Source organism: Megalobrama amblycephala, linkage group LG15, assembly GCF_018812025.1.
Source record: "Megalobrama amblycephala isolate DHTTF-2021 linkage group LG15, ASM1881202v1, whole genome shotgun sequence".
NCBI classification, from domain to species: Eukaryota; Metazoa; Chordata; class Actinopteri; order Cypriniformes; family Xenocyprididae; genus Megalobrama; species Megalobrama amblycephala.
The window spans coordinates 30,597,968-30,617,883 of record NC_063058.1 but is presented as its reverse complement, the minus strand read 5'-3'; the positions used below and the strand labels follow the sequence as shown (position 1 = coordinate 30,617,883).

At 38.6% G+C, this 19,916-nt stretch overlaps 1 protein-coding gene across 1 annotated transcript; it reads left to right on the top strand.

Moving 5' to 3' along the window:
• The first annotated feature begins 350 nt into the window (after positions 1-350).
• Positions 351-19,916, top strand: pidd1 (p53-induced death domain protein 1). Its single transcript, XM_048157910.1, is given in 17 exon segments — positions 351-573; positions 2,272-2,929; positions 8,502-8,915; positions 9,246-9,404; positions 9,576-9,627; positions 9,810-10,011; positions 11,349-11,498; positions 11,627-11,800; positions 11,942-12,089; positions 12,414-12,549; positions 12,724-12,874; positions 16,220-16,343; positions 16,447-16,562; positions 16,713-16,820; positions 17,063-17,174; positions 17,177-17,237; positions 19,060-19,916. Coding segments are annotated over 16 exon segments (2,844 nt in total). The 5' UTR covers positions 351-573; positions 2,272-2,427; the 3' UTR covers positions 19,295-19,916.

The window sequence follows — 19,916 nt, the reverse complement described above, 5'->3', positions numbered from 1 at the left end:
AAAAATAAAATTCTGTCATTATTTAGTCACACAAGTCATTCTGATCTAAACCTGCATGAAGTTCTTTTTGAATATCAAGAAAGATAATATTATGAAGAATGTTGGTAACCAAAAAGTTGTTGGTCCCCATTTACTTCTATATAGAATATATTCTATGGAAGTCAATGGGGTCCATCAACTGTTTGGTTACCAACATTCTTCAAAATATCTTCTTTTGTGTTCAACACAAGAAATTAATACAGGTTTGCAACTTGAGGCTGAGTAAATTATGATTTCATTTTCATTTTAGGGTGAACTATCCCTTTAACCCACATGTATTTTTTTTTGCTGTCACTGTCTCTTTAAGAAATCTCCTCCCGCCTTTTGCTCAAAGTTCCGCGGTGTGTGTGTCAACACGAAACATGTGCATGAAACACGGAAGTGAACTTATCATATTCCACAAATGTAGATCAAATGAATATTACATTTAGCTTCTATTAGTGTTAGTTTCATAAAATGCGCGCGACCGTATATTGTTTGAACGTTACAGACACGTCACGTGCATCAAGAAATCCGCGCCTAAAATCCTGCATTGTAAGTGTTTATCCCTCAGTTTAACGAGTAAAGTGATCATTCAGTCAGACTGTTGTGATTTATGACTTATTATGCGGTATAAATGTTCGGATAAGTTCAGTTACTTACTTTAATGCAGCTGTGATTTAGTTTTAGCCACAAGTGAATGAATGAGGACGGTGGCTTTACCCTGATTTACTATGGTAACCTTAGTTACCTTTAAAATAGCGTAGATAATGCAGTTATTGTTACTAAAAACAATAAGTTAGTATTAGTAACCACTGTCATTAGTTGCTAAAGTTACTAAAGTTTGTAAAGGTGAAATTTTTAGTGGTCAACAGATATCTAGAAATTATAATGCATATATATTGCAATATAAACAAATTATTCTGATAGATAGATAGATAGATAGTCTGAACATTTCCAATTTAGCAAAATGAGGGAACAAAATAGTAAATCGTGCTAACGATTTGGCAAAATGAGGGAGCGAAATAGTAAATCGTGCGCGCGATTTAGCAAATCGAGGGAACGAAATAGTAAATCGTGCGCGCGATTTAGCAAATCGAGGGAACGGAATAGTAAATCGTGCGCGCGATTTAGCAAATCGAGGGAACGAAATAGTAAATCGTGCGAGCGATTTAGCAAATCGAGGGAACGAAATAGTAAATCGTGCGTGCGATTTAGCAAATCGAGGGATCGAAATTGTAAATCGTGCGTGCGACTTAGCAAATCGAGGGAACGAAATTGTAAATCGTGCGTGCGATTTAGCAAATCGAGGGATCGAAATTGTAAATCGTGCGTGCGATTTAGCAAATCGAGGGAACGAAATAGTAAATCGTGCGTGCGATTTAGCAAATCGAGGGATCGAAATTGTAAATCGTGCGTGCGATTTAGCAAATCGAGGGAACGAAATTGTAAATCGTGCGTGCGATTTAGCAAATCGAGGGAACGAAATAGTAAATCGTGCGTGCGATTTAGCAAATCGAGGGATCGAAATTGTAAATCGTGCGTGCGATTTAGCAAATCGAGGGAACGAAATAGTAAATCGTGCGTGCGATTTAGCAAATCGAGGGATCGAAATTGTAAATCGTGCGTGCGATTTAGCAAATCGAGGGATCGAAATTGTAAATCGTGCGTGCGATTTAGCAAATCGAGGGAACGAAATTGTAAATCGTGCACGCGATTTAGCAAATCGAGGGAACGAAATAGTAAATCGTGCGTGCGATTTAGCAAATCGAGGGATCGAAATTCTAAATCGTGCGAGCGATTTAGCACAACGAGGGAACGAAATTGTAAATCGTGCGTGCGATTTAGCAAATCGAGGGAACGAAATTGTAAATCGTGCACGCGATTTAGCAAATCGAGGGAACGAAATTGTAAATCGTGCGAGCGATTTAGCACAACGAGGGAACGAAATTGTAAATCGTGCTTTTTTTCCCTTGCATGTCATGTGCGGTGCTCAGTACCAATACCCATTTTTGACCACGAACAATACAAGTGAGAGTATTTTTTTCAGGACCATCCACTTTTTGAATCGTCCATGATTTTTTTTTTCTAAAACCTTTACCAAGCTTCATACTATTCTGATGAAGTAAAAAAATAATTTAAAAAAGTAACATTTTTCCGTGAAAAATGACTGAGAAGGGTTAAAAGTGCAAATATTCCATGTCTTTCAATTAACACTTTTCTTTCTCTCTGAACGATGTTTTGTCACTCCAGCGCAGGGGCTTGTCTGGACATGGCCACCAGTCTAGAGATGTGATCCCACCATGGTGATGGAAAGATGAAGACGGAGGCAGCAGATTCATCTCTCCGTCATTTTTCTCACTATATGTTGTTTGTAGGAGGGGCTGAAGGAAAGAAAAAAGAGAATAGATGGAGAGAGGGGAGAATAAAGAGGTGGAGGACAAAGTGTGGCTGGCCACAAGTGATGGAAGAAGAGAAGAAGAAGGTCATATTGATGGTTTTTCAGATGAAAGAAGGGTGATGATGATGGGGACGGAAGTGGGTCTGGCTTCACCAGATTTCTTTGGGAAGCTGCAGTTGAAGGAAAGTCCATTATTAGGACTTTCTTTTTCCTCTGATCATACGGACACCTGGGCTCCATCCATCTTGTCGTCCTCTTCCTCCTCTTTCCCCTGCCTCTCTCCTCCTCTTCCTCCGTCGGTGGGGCTGGATGGTGTGCTGGCAGAGGGGCGGCTGGTTCTGGATGTGTATCGGGGTGGAGGAGAGGTTCTTCCTGTGTTCTGGGAGTATGTTCAGGAGCAGATGAGAGGCCTGCAGTACCTCAGACTGGGATCAGAGGATGAGGGGGCGCTAGAGAGTGCACTGCACGTCCTGCCCCGACTCACACAGCTGCGCTCTCTGGCTATCAGAGGTGAATACACACACGCTTAAATATTTACCTACATTCACTCACATCTATCTGTCTGTCTGTCTGTCTATCTGTCTGTCTATCTGTCTATCTATCTGTCTGTCTATCTGTCTATTGATCCATCTGCCTGTCTATCTATCCGTCTGTCTATCTGTCTGTCTATCCATCTGTCTATCTATCTGTCCATCTGTCTGTCTGTCTGTATGTCTATCCATCTGTCTATCTATCTATCTGTCTGTCTATCTGTCTGTCTATCCATCTGTCTATCTATCCGTCTGTCTATCTGTCTGTCTGTCTGTCTATCCATCTGTCTATCTATCTAGTCTGTTTATCCGTCTGTCTGTCTATCCATCTGTCTGTCTGTGTCTATCTATCCGTCTGTCTGTATGTCTGTCCATCTGTCTGTCTGTCTATCTATCCATCTGTCTATCTATCTAGTCTGTCTATCCGTCTGTCTGTGTCTATCTATCCGTCTGTCTGTATGTCTGTCCATCTGTCTGTCTGTCTATCTGTCCATCTGTCTATCTATCTAGTCTGTCTATCCGTCTGTCTGTATGTCTATCCATCTGTCTGTGTCTATCTATCCGTCTGTCTGTATGTCTGTCCATCTGTCTATCTGTCCATCTGTCTATCTATCTAGTCTGTCTATCCGTCTGTCTGTGTCTATCTATCCGTCTGTCTGTATGTCTATTCATCTGTCTGTCTGTCTATCCGTCTGTCTGTGTCTATCTATCCGTCTGTCTATATGTCTATCCATCTGTCTATCTATCTATCTGTCTGTCTGTATATCTGTCTGTCTATCCATCTATCTATCTGTCCGTCTATCCGTCTGTCTATCTGTCTGTCTGTCTATCTATCCGTCTGTCTATCTGTCTGTCTGTCTGTCTATCCATCTGTCTATCTATCTATTCTGTCTATCTATCTAGTCTGTCTATCCGTCTGTCTGTGTCTATCTATCCGTCTGTCTGTATGTCTGTCCATCTGTCTGTCTGTCTATCTGTCCATCTGTCTATCTATCTAGTCTGTCTATCCGTCTGTCTGTGTCTATCTATCCGTCTGTCTGTATGTCTATCCATCTGTCTGTGTCTATCTATCCGTCTGTCTGTATGTCTGTCCATCTGTCTGTCTGTCTATCTGTCCATCTGTCTATCTATCTAGTCTGTCTATCCGTCTGTCTGTGTCTATCTATCCGTCTGTCTGTATGTCTATCCATCTGTCTGTCTGTCTATCCGTCTGTCTGTGTCTATCTATCCGTCTGTCTATATGTCTATCCATCTGTCTATCTATCTATCTGTCTGTCTGTATATCTGTCTGTCTATCCATCTGTCTATCTATCTGTCCGTCTATCTATCCGTCTGTCTATCTGTCTGTCTGTCTATCTATCCGTCTGTATCTGTCTGTCTGTCTGTCTATCCATCTGTCTATCTATCTATTCTGTCTATCTATCTAGTCTGTCTATCCGTCTGTCTGTGTCTATCTATCCGTCTGTCTGTATGTCTGTCCATCTGTCTGTCTGTCTATCTATCCATCTGTCTATCTATCTAGTCTGTCTATCCATCTGTCTGTGTCTATCTATCCGTCTGTCTGTACATCTGTCTGTCTGTCTATCTGTCAATCTGTCTATCTATCTAGTCTGTCTATCCATCTGTCTGTCTGTCTGTCTATCCGTCTGTCTGTGTCTATCTATCCGTCTGTCTGTACATCTGTCTGTCTGTCTATCTGTCAATCTGTCTATCTATCTAGTCTGTCTATCCGTCTGTCTGTGTCTATCTATCCGTCTGTCTGTCTGTCTGTCTATCTATCCATCTGTCTATCTGTCTGTCTATCTATCCGTCTGTCTATCTGTCTGTCTGTCTGTCTGTCTATCTATCTAGTCTGTCTATCCATCTGCCTGTCTATCCGTCTGTCTGTGTCTATCTATCCGTCTGTCTGTATGTCTGTCCGAAATAGTAAATCGTGCGTGCGATTTAGCAAATCGAGGGATCGAAATTGTAAATCGTGCGTGCGATTTAGCAAATCAAGGGATCGAAATTGTAAATCGTGCGTGTGATTTAGCAAATCGAGGGAACGAAATTGTAAATCGTGCACGCGATTTAGCAAATCGAGGGATCGAAATTCTAAATCGTGCGAGCGATTTAGCACAACGAGGGAACGAAATTGTAAATCGTGCGTGCGATTTAGCAAATCGAGGGAACGAAATTGTAAATCGTGCACGCGATTTAGCAAATCGAGGGAACGAAATTGTAAATCGTGCGAGCGATTTAGCACAACGAGGGAACGAAATTGTAAATCGTGCTTTTTTTCCCTTGCATGTCATGTGCGGTGCTCAGTACCAATACCCATTTTTGACCACGAACAATACAAGTGAGAGTATTTTTTTCAGGACCATCCACTTTTTGAATCGTCCATGATTTTTTTTTTTCTAAAACCTTTACCAAGCTTCATACTATTCTGATGAAGTAAAAAAATAATTTAAAAAAGTAACATTTTTCAGATCTGTCTGTCTGTATATCTGTCTGTCTATCCATCTATCTATCTGTCCGTCTATCCGTCTGTCTATCTGTCTGTCTGTCTATCTATCCGTCTGTCTATCTGTCTGTCTGTCTGTCTATCCATCTGTCTATCTATCTATTCTGTCTATCTATCTAGTCTGTCTATCCGTCTGTCTGTGTCTATCTATCCGTCTGTCTGTATGTATGTCTATCCATCTGTCTGTGTCTATCTATCCGTCTGTCTGTATGTCTGTCCATCTGTCTGTCTGTCTATCTGTCCATCTGTCTATCTATCTAGTCTGTCTATCCGTCTGTCTGTGTCTATCTATCCGTCTGTCTGTATGTCTATCCATCTGTCTGTCTGTCTATCCGTCTGTCTGTGTCTATCTATCCGTCTGTCTATATGTCTATCCATCTGTCTATCTATCTATCTGTCTGTCTGTATATCTGTCTGTCTATCCATCTGTCTATCTATCTATCTATTCTGTCTATCTATCTAGTCTGTCTATCCGTCTGTCTGTGTCTATCTATCCGTCTGTCTGTATGTCTGTCCATCTGTCTGTCTGTCTATCTATCCATCTGTCTATCTATCTAGTCTGTCTATGTATCCGTCTGTCTGTGTCTATCTATCCGTCTGTCTGTATGTCTGTCCATCTGTCTGTCTGTCTATCTATCCATCTATCCGTCTGTCTGTGTCTATCTATCCGTCTGTCTGTATGTCTGTCCATCTGTCTGTCTGTCTGTCTATCCATCTGTCTGTCTGTCTGTCTATCCGTCTCTGTTTATCTATCCGTCTGTCTGTATGTCTATCCATCTGTCTGTGTCTGTCTATCCGTCTGTCTGTATGTCTATCCATCTGTCTGTGTCTGTCTATCCGTCTGTCTGTATGTCTATCCATCTGTCTGTGTCTGTCTATCCGTCTGTCTATCTGTCTGTCTGTCTATCTATCCGTCTGTCTATCTGTCTGTCTGTCTGTCTATCCATCTGTCTATCTATCTATTCTGTCTATCTATCTAGTCTGTCTATCCATCTGTCTGTCTGTCTGTCTATCCGTCTGTCTGTGTCTATCTATCCGTCTGTCTGTATGTCTGTCCATCTGTCTGTCTGTCTATCTATCCATCTATCTATCTAGTCTGTCTATGTATCCGTCTGTCTGTGTCTATCTATCCGTCTGTCTGTATGTCTGTCCATCTGTCTGTCTGTCTGTCTATCAGTCTGTCTGTATGTCTATCCATCTGTCTATCTATCTATTCTGTCTGTCTGTCTGTCTGTCTATCCATCTGTCTGTCTGTCTATCCATCTGTCTGTCTATCTATCTAGTCTGTCTGTCCATCTGTCTGTCTGTCTGTCTGTCTGTCTATCCGTCTGTCTGTGTCTATCTATCCGTCTGTCTGTCTGTCTATCCGTCTGTCTGTGTCTATCTATCCGTCTGTCTGTATGTCTATCCATCTGTCTGTCTGTGTCTATCTATCCGTCTGTCTGTACATCTGTCTGTCTGTCTATCTGTCAATCTGTCTATCTATCTAGTCTGTCTATCCATCTGTCTGTCTGCCTGTCTATCCGTCTGTCTGTGTCTATCTATCCGTCTGTCTGTACATCTGTCTGTCTGTCTATCTGTCAATCTGTCTATCTATCTAGTCTGTCTATCCGTCTGTCTGTGTCTATCTATCCGTCTGTCTGTCTGTCTGTCTATCTATCCATCTGTCTATCTGTCTGTCTATCTATCCGTCTGTCTATCTGTCTGTCTGTCTGTCTATCTATCTAGTCTGTCTATCCATCTGCCTGTCTATCCGTCTGTCTGTGTCTATCTATCCGTCTGTCTGTATGTCTGTCCATCTGTCTGTCTGTCTATCTATCCATCTGTCTGTGTTTATCTATCCGTCTGTCTGTATGTCTATCCATCTGTCTGTGTCTGTCTATCCGTCTGTCTGTATGTCTATCCATCTGTCTGTGTCTGTCTATCCGTCTGTCTGTCTGTCTATCTATCCGTCTGTCTATCTATCCGTCTGTCTGTCTGTCTGTCTATCTATCCATCTGTCTGTCTATCTAGTCTGTCTGTCTGTCTGTCTGTCTATCCGTCTGTCTGTGTCTATCTATCCGTCTGTCTGTATGTCTATCCATCTGTCTGTCTGTCTATCCGTCTGTCTGTGTCTATCTATCCGTCTGTCTGTCTGTCTGTCTATCTATCCATCTGTCTGTCTATCTAGTCTGTCTGTCTGTCTGTCTGTCTATCCGTCTGTCTGTGTCTATCTATCCGTCTGTCTGTATGTCTATCCATCTGTCTGTCTGTCTATCCGTCTGTCTGTGTCTATCTATCCGTCTGTCTGTATGTCTATCCATCTGTCTGTCTGTGTCTATCTATCCGTCTGTCTGTACATCTGTCTGTCTGTCTATCTGTCAATCTGTCTATCTATCTAGTCTGTCTATCCATCTGTCTGTCTGTCTATCCGTCTGTCTGTGTCTATCTATCCGTCTGTCTGTGTCTATCTATCCGTCTGTCTGTATGTCTATCCATCTGTCTGTCTGTCTATCCGTCTGTCTGTGTCTATCTATCCGTCTGTCTGTCTGTCTGTCTATCTATCCATCTATCTGTCTGTCTATCTATCCGTCTGTCTATCTGTCTGTCTGTCTGTCTATCCATCTGTCTGTCTGTCTATCTATCCATCTCTCTGTCTATCTATCTAGTCTGTCTATCCATCTGCCTGTCTATCCGTCTGTCTGTGTCTATCTATCCGTCTGTCTGTATGTCTATCCATCTGTCTGTCTGTCTATCCGTCTGTCTGTGTCTATCTATCCGTCTGTCTGTCTGTGTCTATCTATCCGTCTGTCTGTCTGTCTATCTATCCATCTGTCTATCTGTCTGTCTGTCTATCCATCTGTCTGTCTGTCTATCTATCCATCTGTCTGTCTATCTATCTAGTCTGTCTATCCATCTGTCTGTCTATCCGTCTGTCTGTGTCTATCTATCCGTCTGTCTGTCTATCTATCTATCTATCTATCTATCTATCTATCTATCTATCTATCCATCTGTCCATCCGTTTAACCTTTTTTCATGTGTTAATATTCTCTCTCTTTATTTCAAGGACACCGTTTCCATGACCCTCAGGGTGACCCTCTCCCTGGCCTCCTCTCCTCTCTCCCTGACTCCGTCTCTTCTCTGTCTCTCCTCGTTCACCTGGATCTCTCCTTCAACCGTCTCTCCTCTCTTCCTCCCTGTATTCTATCTCTCTCTCACCTCTCTGAGCTCCTGCTGTGTCATAATCGCCTGACGGGTCTGCCGGAGGGTCTGGGAGCGCTGGCGTCCCTGCGGCGGGCAAGTCTGCTGGGGAACAGGCTGGTGGATCTGCCCCAGGGAGTGGGCCTCCTCTGCAGGCTGGAGGAGCTGGATGTGTCCTTCAACCAGCTGGAGAGACTTCCAGAAGAACTGGGCCAACTGCAGAACTTACAAACTCTGGAGCTGTCAAATAACAGACTCAGAGTGCTGCCGGAGACGCTGGGTGATGAAAACACACACACTTTTGACACAAAAACAAAATATTTATTTTATAGATTATTTTTCCAAATGAGGATGTCCCCAAACTATAGCTGAATAAACACACGAACCACTCAAACACTTTTACATTTGAAGTGTAAACCCTAATGAGTCTCTGAAGAACACTATACAACCATCTACTGCCGTTAATTGTTTTTAAACTATGCTAGCTACAGTAGAAACAACTATTTTTGAGTGAGATTTGGAGCTTTTGAAGGAAAAATCTAGTGTTTGTGACACTGTATTTCAGAAGTTCAACTAACCAAATGACTCTTTCTCTCTCTCTCTCTCTCAGGATCTCTCCGCTCTCTGAGGCAGCTAGTGATCCAGAGTAATGATCTGAGGAGTGTTCCAGAATGTTTGCACTCCCTCCCGCTGCTCGACAAACTGGACATGAGGAACAACCCGTTGGACCGCCCCCCGACGCCCCCACCGCTCGCTCACGTGACCCCAGGTCACTGTCGACTCTCACTGCTGCTGCTTTAATGCTTACCATGAACTATAGTAATGAAATGTTCGATCTGTTAGGATTACATCATGTATTTTGGAAGCTTTTCTCATCAATGAATGAAACCCAAACAAACTAAGCCTGTTTGACCCCAATGACACTGTTTGTGTTTTATAGTTCAGGAACGTTCTGAGATCCCAGAGTTGCACCTCGGACTCGAGCAGCACAGGTCAATTTATTTCACAAACATGCTCAGATTTAAACATGCAGTATAAGTAGGCCATGTGATGACAATAATGTAGCGCACCACTCTTTCTTTATAGTTACATTCTGCATACTAGTATAATATACAATAGTGTGCACTGCAGTATACATTCTATAATGTTCCAAACGGAACTCTTCTCTCATCAGTTTTCAAGTATCACCTGCTGGTTGTCACGTGTTCCTTCCTGGAGGGGCGGAGCTCTTGTTTCCACGGAGATGCGTAAGCTTGGTCACACAATTCCAGTGGGCGGAGAGGAGACCAGACAGGAAGTGGGTGTGGCTAGAGGAGCATGACATCCTGTTGAGTCGACAGCTGGAGCTCTGCCCACATGGAGCCACATTTGAGGAGGTTGTAATTTTTGTTTATATTTATATAAATATAAATACTTAGTGAATAAGCTCCTGTTTTATGATATATAAATAACACAGTTAAATATCATAAATGGTAAAAAATATAATTATTATTATTAATCAGTTTAAACTTTTGTTAATCGCAATTAATCGATATTATTAAAATATAATAATTATAATAATTTTTATAGTGAAAGAAGGCTCCTGTTTTCTAAGTAATAACTAATAAAGTTAAAACTATAAATTAATAAAATACAGTATTATTATAATAATAATAATAATAATATATGAACTAATATAAATAAAATATAATAAATAAATTATTATAATGAGAAAATATATGAATGTTAATAAAATATAATAAATTAATTATTATAATTAATATATGAATATTAAAATATATGTATAATAATTTTATAGTGAAAGAAAGCTCCTGTTTTATAAGTAATTACTAATACAGTTAAAACTATAAATTAATAAAATTCAGTATTATTATAATTAATAATATAATTATGAACTTTAATAAATAAACTATTATAATTAATACATATATGAATATGAATACAATATAATAATTATAATAATTTTTATAGTGAAAGACTAGTGAAAATTGAAAGTCTTTTATAAGTAATAACTAATACAGTTAAAACTATAAATGAATAAAATACACTTATTATAATTAATCATATATTAAATATTATAATTAATAAATATTATTATTCAAATATTATTAGAATACTTTTATAGTGAAAGAAGGCTCCTGTTTTCTAAGTAATAACTAATAATTAAAATTAAAACTATAATTAATAAAATACAGTATTATTATTACAATAATAATATATAAACAATTCTAAGTAAAATATAAGAAATAAAGTATTATAATGAATATTATTAAAATATAATTATAATAATTTTATTATAATTACTAAATATATGAATATTATTAAAATATAATTATAATAATTTTAGTCAGAGAAAGCTCCTGTTTTATAAGTAATTACTAATACAGTTAAAACTAAAAATGAATAAAATGCAGTATTATTATAATTAATAATATGAACTTGAATTAATTATTATAATTAATACATATATGAATATGAATAAAATATAATAATAATAATTTTTATAGTGAAAGAAAGCTGTTTTATAAGTAATAACTATTACAGTTAAAACTATAAATTAATAAAATACTGTATTATTATAATTAATAATATATGAACTAAAAATACATATAATAAATTAATTATTAAAATTAATAAATATATGAGTATTATTCAAATATAATAATTATAATATTTTTTTCCCTGTGTCTCTGTCACCCTGTCACTCTTGTAGCCGGTAGAGGTGTGTATCCCGTATCGTAAAGCACGGAAAGGTGATGTGGCGGTTCGCAGGTTTGATGGTCAGTCTTGGACGACACTGCCCACCCTGACCAGGAGAGGAAGTGAGAAACACAGCTGCAGGCCAGGGGGCCGTCCAGCGCGGGTGAGCCAATCAGATCTCTCTCGGTCAAACGTTACGTTTCATATTGTTGAACCACCGTACACCATCATGAGAGCGTTACTGCACACATATATATATATATATATTCTGGTGTGTGTGTGTGTATGTAGTTGGCCTGCTGCAGTGTGTCGCAGTTCTCGTGGTTCGTGGCCGTCTCTCGTCCTTTCCTGGACAGTTGCTCCGTGTCCCCAGAGGGGGCGCTGCTGGTATCTCAATTCGACCCGGGGATCAAACTTACTTTCCCTCCAGAGTGCACAACAGGGACACGTACGGTCACACTGCAGGTCTGTACATGAATATACGATAATAAACTTTGGCTTGAATTGGAAAAAATATCCACTGTTTCTAATAATGAGCTAATTGCACTGTTAGTCATTGATCACATATTGTTCAGTTCTGTTTATATATTTGTTTTTCCACCTTAGGTCCTGCAGGTGGCGCTGTCTGAGGTACAGGACCTGACCGGAGACCCTCAAGCGAGCGCCAGCCCACTGCTATGCCTCTCTCAAACTCCCAGCATGCACTTCCTTCAGCCAATCAGAGTGCAGGTTCCTCTTCCACCTGGAGTGACTGGTATTGCATCACGTTCACTTCTTTCTAGGAAACTGTTTAATCATTAAACTGAGCAGATCTTAATCTTATTCCTGCCTGAGATTTACATTTACACACATTACCGGTTTAACTTAATCTAGACGTTAATGCTGTTGAACAAATGAGGAATGTGTACAATGTGCTTATTATATACAATACTGAGTCTTTACTGTCAACACTAGATCTATTGTTTTAGCATTTCAGATTCAACAAGTTTTATAATATAATATAGATTTGTTTTAAATTTAGCAAGTATGAATATTATGGTAGTGTGCTACTGATTGACATTCATATGTGTGTGTTCAGGACACATGGTGGACATGTCCCGTTTGCACCTGATGCACGGCGACCCCACGGCCCACACCTGGACTGACATCACCGCTCAGGTGTCGCTCTACGTCACGCACATCTATGCCGTCTTCTCAATCACACACTTCTCATGGTGAGCAGCGAAGAAATCTCTTCTGCTCATCAAGGCTGCATTTATTTGATCTAAAATACAGTTAAAACAGTAATAATGTGAAATATTATTACAAATTAATATAACTGTTTTCTATGTGAATATGCAATATATTCGCAGTTATTTTAGTCTTCAGTGTCACATGTGTGTGTTCAGGTACTGGTTGTGGTACACCACTCACAGGTGTGTTAGTGGGGTTGTCAGGAAGATGTATCAGCGCTTGAAACAGTTCCGGGTTCGATTCCTGGCGCTTCAGAGGAAAAGCGACCCAGAGCAGGTTCTGCTGCAGTGCCTGCCGTCTGACAAGGTGAGTGTGTGTGTGGTTGCTATGTTGTTTCTAGGGTGTTCTGGGTAGGCTGTTGCTTACTAATGCCGTGGTTACACTAGACTTTGAGCATACGAAATTTCTACGGACACTGGAACGCATTGAAATTCGCATTGCGTTTCCTGTCTTCTGCATTCACATGCGTATGAATGGAAGTCGGTGTAATAAAAAGTGCAGTGTGACGGTCTCGTGAGTTAAAAGAGTCTGTGGCATTCGTATTCCAGGAAATCTATGAACTTCTTTATAATTATAGGCTAGGTAGGATAAGCATTTTTTCATTAAAATTATACACTACACTTTTAGTATGGAAGTTTGTTTCTGCCACTAAATAAAAAATTAAAAAGGTAATTGCAACTTTTTATCTCACAATTCTGTCTTTTTTTTCTCACAATTCTGTCTTTATAACTCGCAATTCTGACTTTCTCACGTAATTCTGACTTTATATCTCGCAACTCTGACTTTATATCTCGCAATTCTGACTTTATATCTCGCAATTCTGACTTTATATCTCGCAATTCTGACTTTATAACTCGCAATTCTGACTTTCTCGCAATTCTGACTTTATATCTCGCAATTCGGACTTTATATCTCACAATTCTGACTTTATCTCGCAATTCTGACTTTATATCTCGCAATTCTGACTTTATATCTCGCAATTCTGACTTTATAACTCGCAATTCTGACTTTATATCTCGCAATTCTGACTTTATCTCGCAATTCTGACTTTATCTCGCAATTCTGACTTTGTCACGTAATTCTGACTTTATAACTCGCAATTCTGACTTTATATCTCGCAATTCTGACTTTATATCTCGCAATTCTGACTTTATCTCGCAATTCTGACTTTATCTCGCAATTCTGACTTTGTCACGTAATTCTGACTTTATAACTCGCAATTCTGTCTTTATATCTCGCAATTCTGACTTTACATCTCGCAATTCTGACTTTATAACTCGCAATTCTGACTTTATATCTCACAATTCTGACTTTATCTCGCAATTCTGACTTTATATCTCGCAATTCTGACTTTATCTCGCAATTCTGACTTTATATCTCGCAATTCTGACTTTATATCTCGCAATTCTGACTTTATCTCGCAATTCTGACTTTATCTTGCAATTCTGTCTTTATATCTCGCAATTCTGACTTTACATCTCGCAATTCTGACTTTATAACTCGAAATTCTGACTTTATATCTCGCAATTCTGACTTTATCTCGCAATTCTGACTTTATATCTCGCAATTCTGACTTTACATCTCGCAATTCTGACTTTACATCTCGCAATTCTGACTTTATAACTCGCAATTCTGACTTTATATCTCGCAATTCTGACTTTATATCTCGCAATTCTGACTTTATCTCGCAATTCTGACTTTATATCTCGCAATTCTGACTTTACATCTCGCAATTCTGACTTTACATCTCGCAATTCTGACTTTATAACTCGCAATTCTGACTTTATATCTCGCAATTCTGACTTTATATCTCGCAATTCTGACTTTATCTCGCAATTCTGACTTTGTCACGTAATTCTGACTTTATAACTCGCAATTCTGTCTTTATATCTCGCAATTCTGACTTTACATCTCGCAATTCTGACTTTATAACTCGCAATTCTGACTTTATATCTCACAATTCTGACTTTATCTCGCAATTCTGACTTTATATCTCGCAATTCTGACTTTATCTCGCAATTCTGACTTTATATCTCGCAATTCTGACTTTATATCTCGCAATTCTGACTTTATCTCGCAATTCTGACTTTATCTTGCAATTCTGTCTTTATATCTCGCAATTCTGACTTTACATCTCGCAATTCTGACTTTATAACTCGAAATTCTGACTTTATATCTCGCAATTCTGACTTTATCTCGCAATTCTGACTTTATATCTCGCAATTCTGACTTTACATCTCGCAATTCTGACTTTACATCTCGCAATTCTGACTTTATAACTCGCAATTCTGACTTTATATCTCGCAATTCTGACTTTATATCTCGCAATTCTGACTTTATCTCGCAATTCTGACTTTGTCACGTAATTCTGACTTTATAACTCGCAATTCTGACTTTATCTCGCAATTCTGACTTTATCTCGCAATTCTGACTTTATATCTCGCAATTCTGACTTTGTCATGTAATTCTGACTTTATAACTCGCAATTCTGACTTTATCTCGCAATTCTGACTTTATCTCGCAATTCTGACTTTACATCTCGCAATTCTGACTTTACATCTCGCAATTCTGACTTTATAACTCGCAATTCTGACTTTATATCTCGCAATTCTGACTTTATCTCGCAATTCTGACTTTATCTCGCAATTCTGACTTTATATCTCGCAATTCTGACTTTGTCATGTAATTCTGACTTTATAACTCGCAATTCTGACTTTATCTCGCAATTCTGACTTTATCTCGCAATTCTGACTTTATATCTCGCAATTCTGACTTTGTCACGTAATTCTGACTTTATAACTCGCAATTCTGACTTTATCTCGCAATTCTGACTTTATCTCGCAATTCTGACTTTATATCTCGCAATTCTGACTTTGTCATGTAATTCTGACTTTATAACTCGCAATTCTGACTTTATCTCGCAATTCTGACTTTATCTCGCAATTCTGACTTTATATCTCGCAATTCTGACTTTGTCACGTAATTCTGACTTTATAACTCGCAATTCTGACTTTATCTCGCAATTCTGACTTTATATCTCGCAATTCTGACTTTGTCACGTAATTCTGTCTTTATATCTCGCAATTCTGACTTTATCTCGCAATTCTGACTTTATAACTCGCAATTCTGACTTTATCTCGCAATTCTGACTTTATCTCGCAATTCTGACTATATCTCGCAATTCTGACTTTGTCACGTAATTCTGACTTTATAACTCGCAATTCTGACTTTATATCTCGCAAATCTGACTTTACATCTCGCAATTCTGACTTTATAACTCGCAATTCTGACTTTATAACTCGCAATTCTGACTTTATATCTCGCAATTCTGACTTTATAACTCGCAATTCTGACTTTATAACTCGCAATTCTGACTTTATAACTCGCAATTCTGACTTTATAACTCGCAATTCTGACTTTATATCTCGCAATTCTGACTTTATCTCGCAATTCTGACTTTATAACTCGCAATTCTGACTTTATATCTCGCAAATCTGACTTTACATCTCGCAATTCTGACTTTATAACTCGCAATTCTGACTTTATAACTCGCAATTCTGACTTTATATCTCGCAATTCTGACTTTATATCTCACAATTCAGTGGCAGAAACAAGCTTCCATAAGCAGTCCTTGTTTAATTCTCTCTTTAGGCTGAAAGCAGGTTGGAGTCTCTGTCGGAGCAGTATGAAGGTCCTCAGCCGTCCGAGTTGTGTATCCTGCTGGAGGGAGAGCAGTTTTTCGCTGGCTTTGAGAGAGGCATTGACATCAGCGCAGGTGGACACATACATGTTTACAACAAGAAACACACCACAACCTACACAGCATGAAAGATGCAAACTATTAATCATATTAAAGTTAACCCGAATGGTGTCCTCAGACCGTCCTGACTGTAAAGATGGCAGACTCTCATTCACCTTTTACTCTCACCTGAAGAACATTAAAGAGGTCCATGTGTGCCCGACCCACCCACAGCAGGGCACCGTGAGAGGACAGGTGAGACAGGGTTTGTTAGCTCCTCCCACGGTGGAATCTCATTGGTCAAACATTTAGCTTCACAGATTAACCTCAATTTGATTAGATGTGATGATGATGATTATCACTTTCAGTTTTACCTCTCCTGTTATAAGATGTGTGTCCTTCCAGGTTTCATTTTACAGGGGCGAAGTGCCTAATGATCTTCCAGAGGAAGTAGCAAGTAAAAGAAAAGGTCATGACAACCAGTGGATGGCGACACTTCCTTTGCGGATTCCTGTGAGCAATCTCAATGATCTAACTCCAGTGCATAATGCTGTGTTGTACAATGCTATATTTTGTATTATAAGATACCTCGCTCCTAAAGGCGTGTTCACACCAAGGACGATAAATATAACAATGCTGCCTATGCAGACGGTGGACAGGCAGCTCATGAGAAGCATGAGAAAAATTTGAACTTGTCTAGAATTTAAACTATGACAGTTAAAAAAATAATTGTTTTATAATATTTTCACACACAGAACGCTGACTGTGATGGGAACATCGGCGAGCTGAACCTGGGCGACCCGGAGAGCGGCTACCTGACACAGACCAACCTGCTGTCCATCTCCTTACGCATCAACCAAGAGTGGCAGATATCGGCATCAGCCTGGGCATCAGCTACGACCAGCTGGAACGAATCCGAAACCAACACAGGTGGGCATCAGATCAGCGCCGGTGGAGAGTGTGGAAAGAGGCCGCCAGCAGATGGCGCTGTATGTCTGCTGAGGCCTTTATTATAGGACAGATTTGCAACAGATTTTACAGCACATGATCTTCAGGTCCACTTAACAATTCTGCCCCCCTTCAGGTTGTTGTATCTTGCAACATTAGTGAACACTTTCTCATTGAATATTAATTATGTCTGGACAGTGCAGGAATTATTACCAAGCCGGATCCGTATGACCTCATTAATATTCATCATCACTTTTTTGAGATAGGATAGTAGAGAACGGACAGGATGCGAAGAGAGAGAGTGGGGGACTCGGGTCGCTCCAACCGCGCTACGCGTCAGAGCGCTGACCATGAGGCTATCGGCTCCAACTTCATGAGCTTTTTAGGACCGTTTACAGTTTACGTTTACATTTGATATCATAAGTTCAATGGGTTTTTTTTTTCAAAAGTGGTTTGCTCAATCACAGATGGTTTAAAATCACATATAATCACTATAGGAAATGCATTACAGAGAAAGAGAGAGGCAGTGTGAAAATATGTGATTGTGAAATGTGAAATTAAGTGAATTTTGAGTGTTTTGTTTGGATCACTCAGCCATCTGGGACACAGCAGGAGATGGTACACATTCACACGCTTGCTTGCATGCATGCTCATTTTGTCAAGCTCTCTATGTCCTTTTCTGTTGTCTCTTCATTTTATCATCTTTATACCCCAGTATCTCTCAAGTCAAGTTAAATTTTAAGGTTACTGAAATTCACTTTATTTTAAGGTGTCATTTTTACACTGTTATTATAGATTCGAGTAACATTAATTAAGAACATGTCCTTACTAAAGGCTTAGGGATTGGTTTAGGGTTAGTTGCTTATAATTATGCCTAATTTACTGTTATTACTATAGTAAGTATATGTAATGTGTAACAAAGGACCATGTTAGGCTTCAATATAGCAGACAAAATGATAAAAAATTATGAATAATTAAATTAATTCTAAAGTGTTGCAATCAATAAAAATGCAAAGAAATATCAGCATAAGAGGCAAAAAATACATTTATGCCACAATTAATGTTAGTTTTTATTTTTATTTTCAAATGAATAATTGTATACCTTATTTATTTAGTCTCATATTTTATTGTATTTTAATTTATTTAGGACAATTAGGCACATTTTATTCACCAATTCTCATTACTGTAAGTTTTTTATATGATGGTAATTATATATATATATATATATATATAATGTATATATGTGTGTGTGTGTGTGTGTGTGTGTATATATTATGATTATGCAGTTTTGTTTGTTTACATTAATGAAATTTATTTGTTATCAGTGCATAAATACCTTATTTATTTAGACTCACTTTTAATTTTATTTTTATTTATTTATCGCAACATTTAATTATATATTTAATTATTTTTTATTATTTACTTAATTTTTTATTATTGAATAAATAAATAAATAATTATTTCATTTTGTTTGTTATATCCATCCATCCATGCTTTAGTTGACATGACAAAAATTGTGTATGTATATATATATATATATATATATAATGCAAATATAAAATAAAAATGCACAATGCAAAAATCTTAATGGTCAAAAATAGGTTTGTACAATAAGAATACTGTTTTATATAATTTTTTTCATTAAAATCATAAATTAAAGGCAGCATATCAAATACTGCCATGATGTACACACACTGACATGACAGATATTGTGTACAGTAACAGGAAACAGATCATTTTAACAAATAAATTAAAAATCGTGAGTATAAATAGTAATACAAATAAAATGTGTTTGTTTTGTCAGGGACAACTTTGGGGCCCAGGTATTGGCGATGCTCTTTCATTGGGCGAGAGGGCAGCAGGGGGCGGGGCCTGGGGCGGTGCAACGGCTGATGAAAGCGCTGGTGGACAGTGGTAGGCGGGACTTGGCGGAAGAAGTAGAGGACATAGTGACTCTGGGAAAGAGGAAGTATGAAGAATCACTAAAGCGAGTCGGGCTGGAGACACCAACTACCTCTGGAGACCCTCAGTCCAGCTGACACACACACACACACGATCATGATGAGAGCGGATGCCAAGAACATGACATTAACTCCCACCAGCAGCACTGGAGACGAACACAATGACACACACAGACATACAGTGTGTCTTCTCACAGGACTCTCTCGTGTCTCTCAAGAACTCTGTGTCCAGCAGATGGATTTTATTTGTAGTGAGACACAATGTAGCACCTTTACACTGTGTCAAATGAGCCACGAGTGTTTGTTACATGTTATTTTTTAGTGTTTTTATCAAGAAACAATCAAAACATTTCATGTATGTGGTTGAAACTCATGTAGCCTCTTGAAAGGGGTCATATTTGACCTCAAAATCAAAGGAAAAAATTAATGAAATTAACTTATATTAAAGAAACGGGCAGAAATGATATTTTGCGTGAGGAAAATTAAGCCATTAAGAATTTTTATTGTGGCATTTTTCAAGACAAGCACATTTTATCCCCCAACTCTCATTACTGTAATGCTTCCAGATCTTTCTCTGTTACTATTCCCAATATTTTCAGTGGCGATCCTCATTGTTTTTTTTTTTTTTTTTTTTTTTTTGTTTATTTATGTATTACAAAAGCTGTGTGTTTATATTAAATTTTGCACAGTGTAAAAAAAA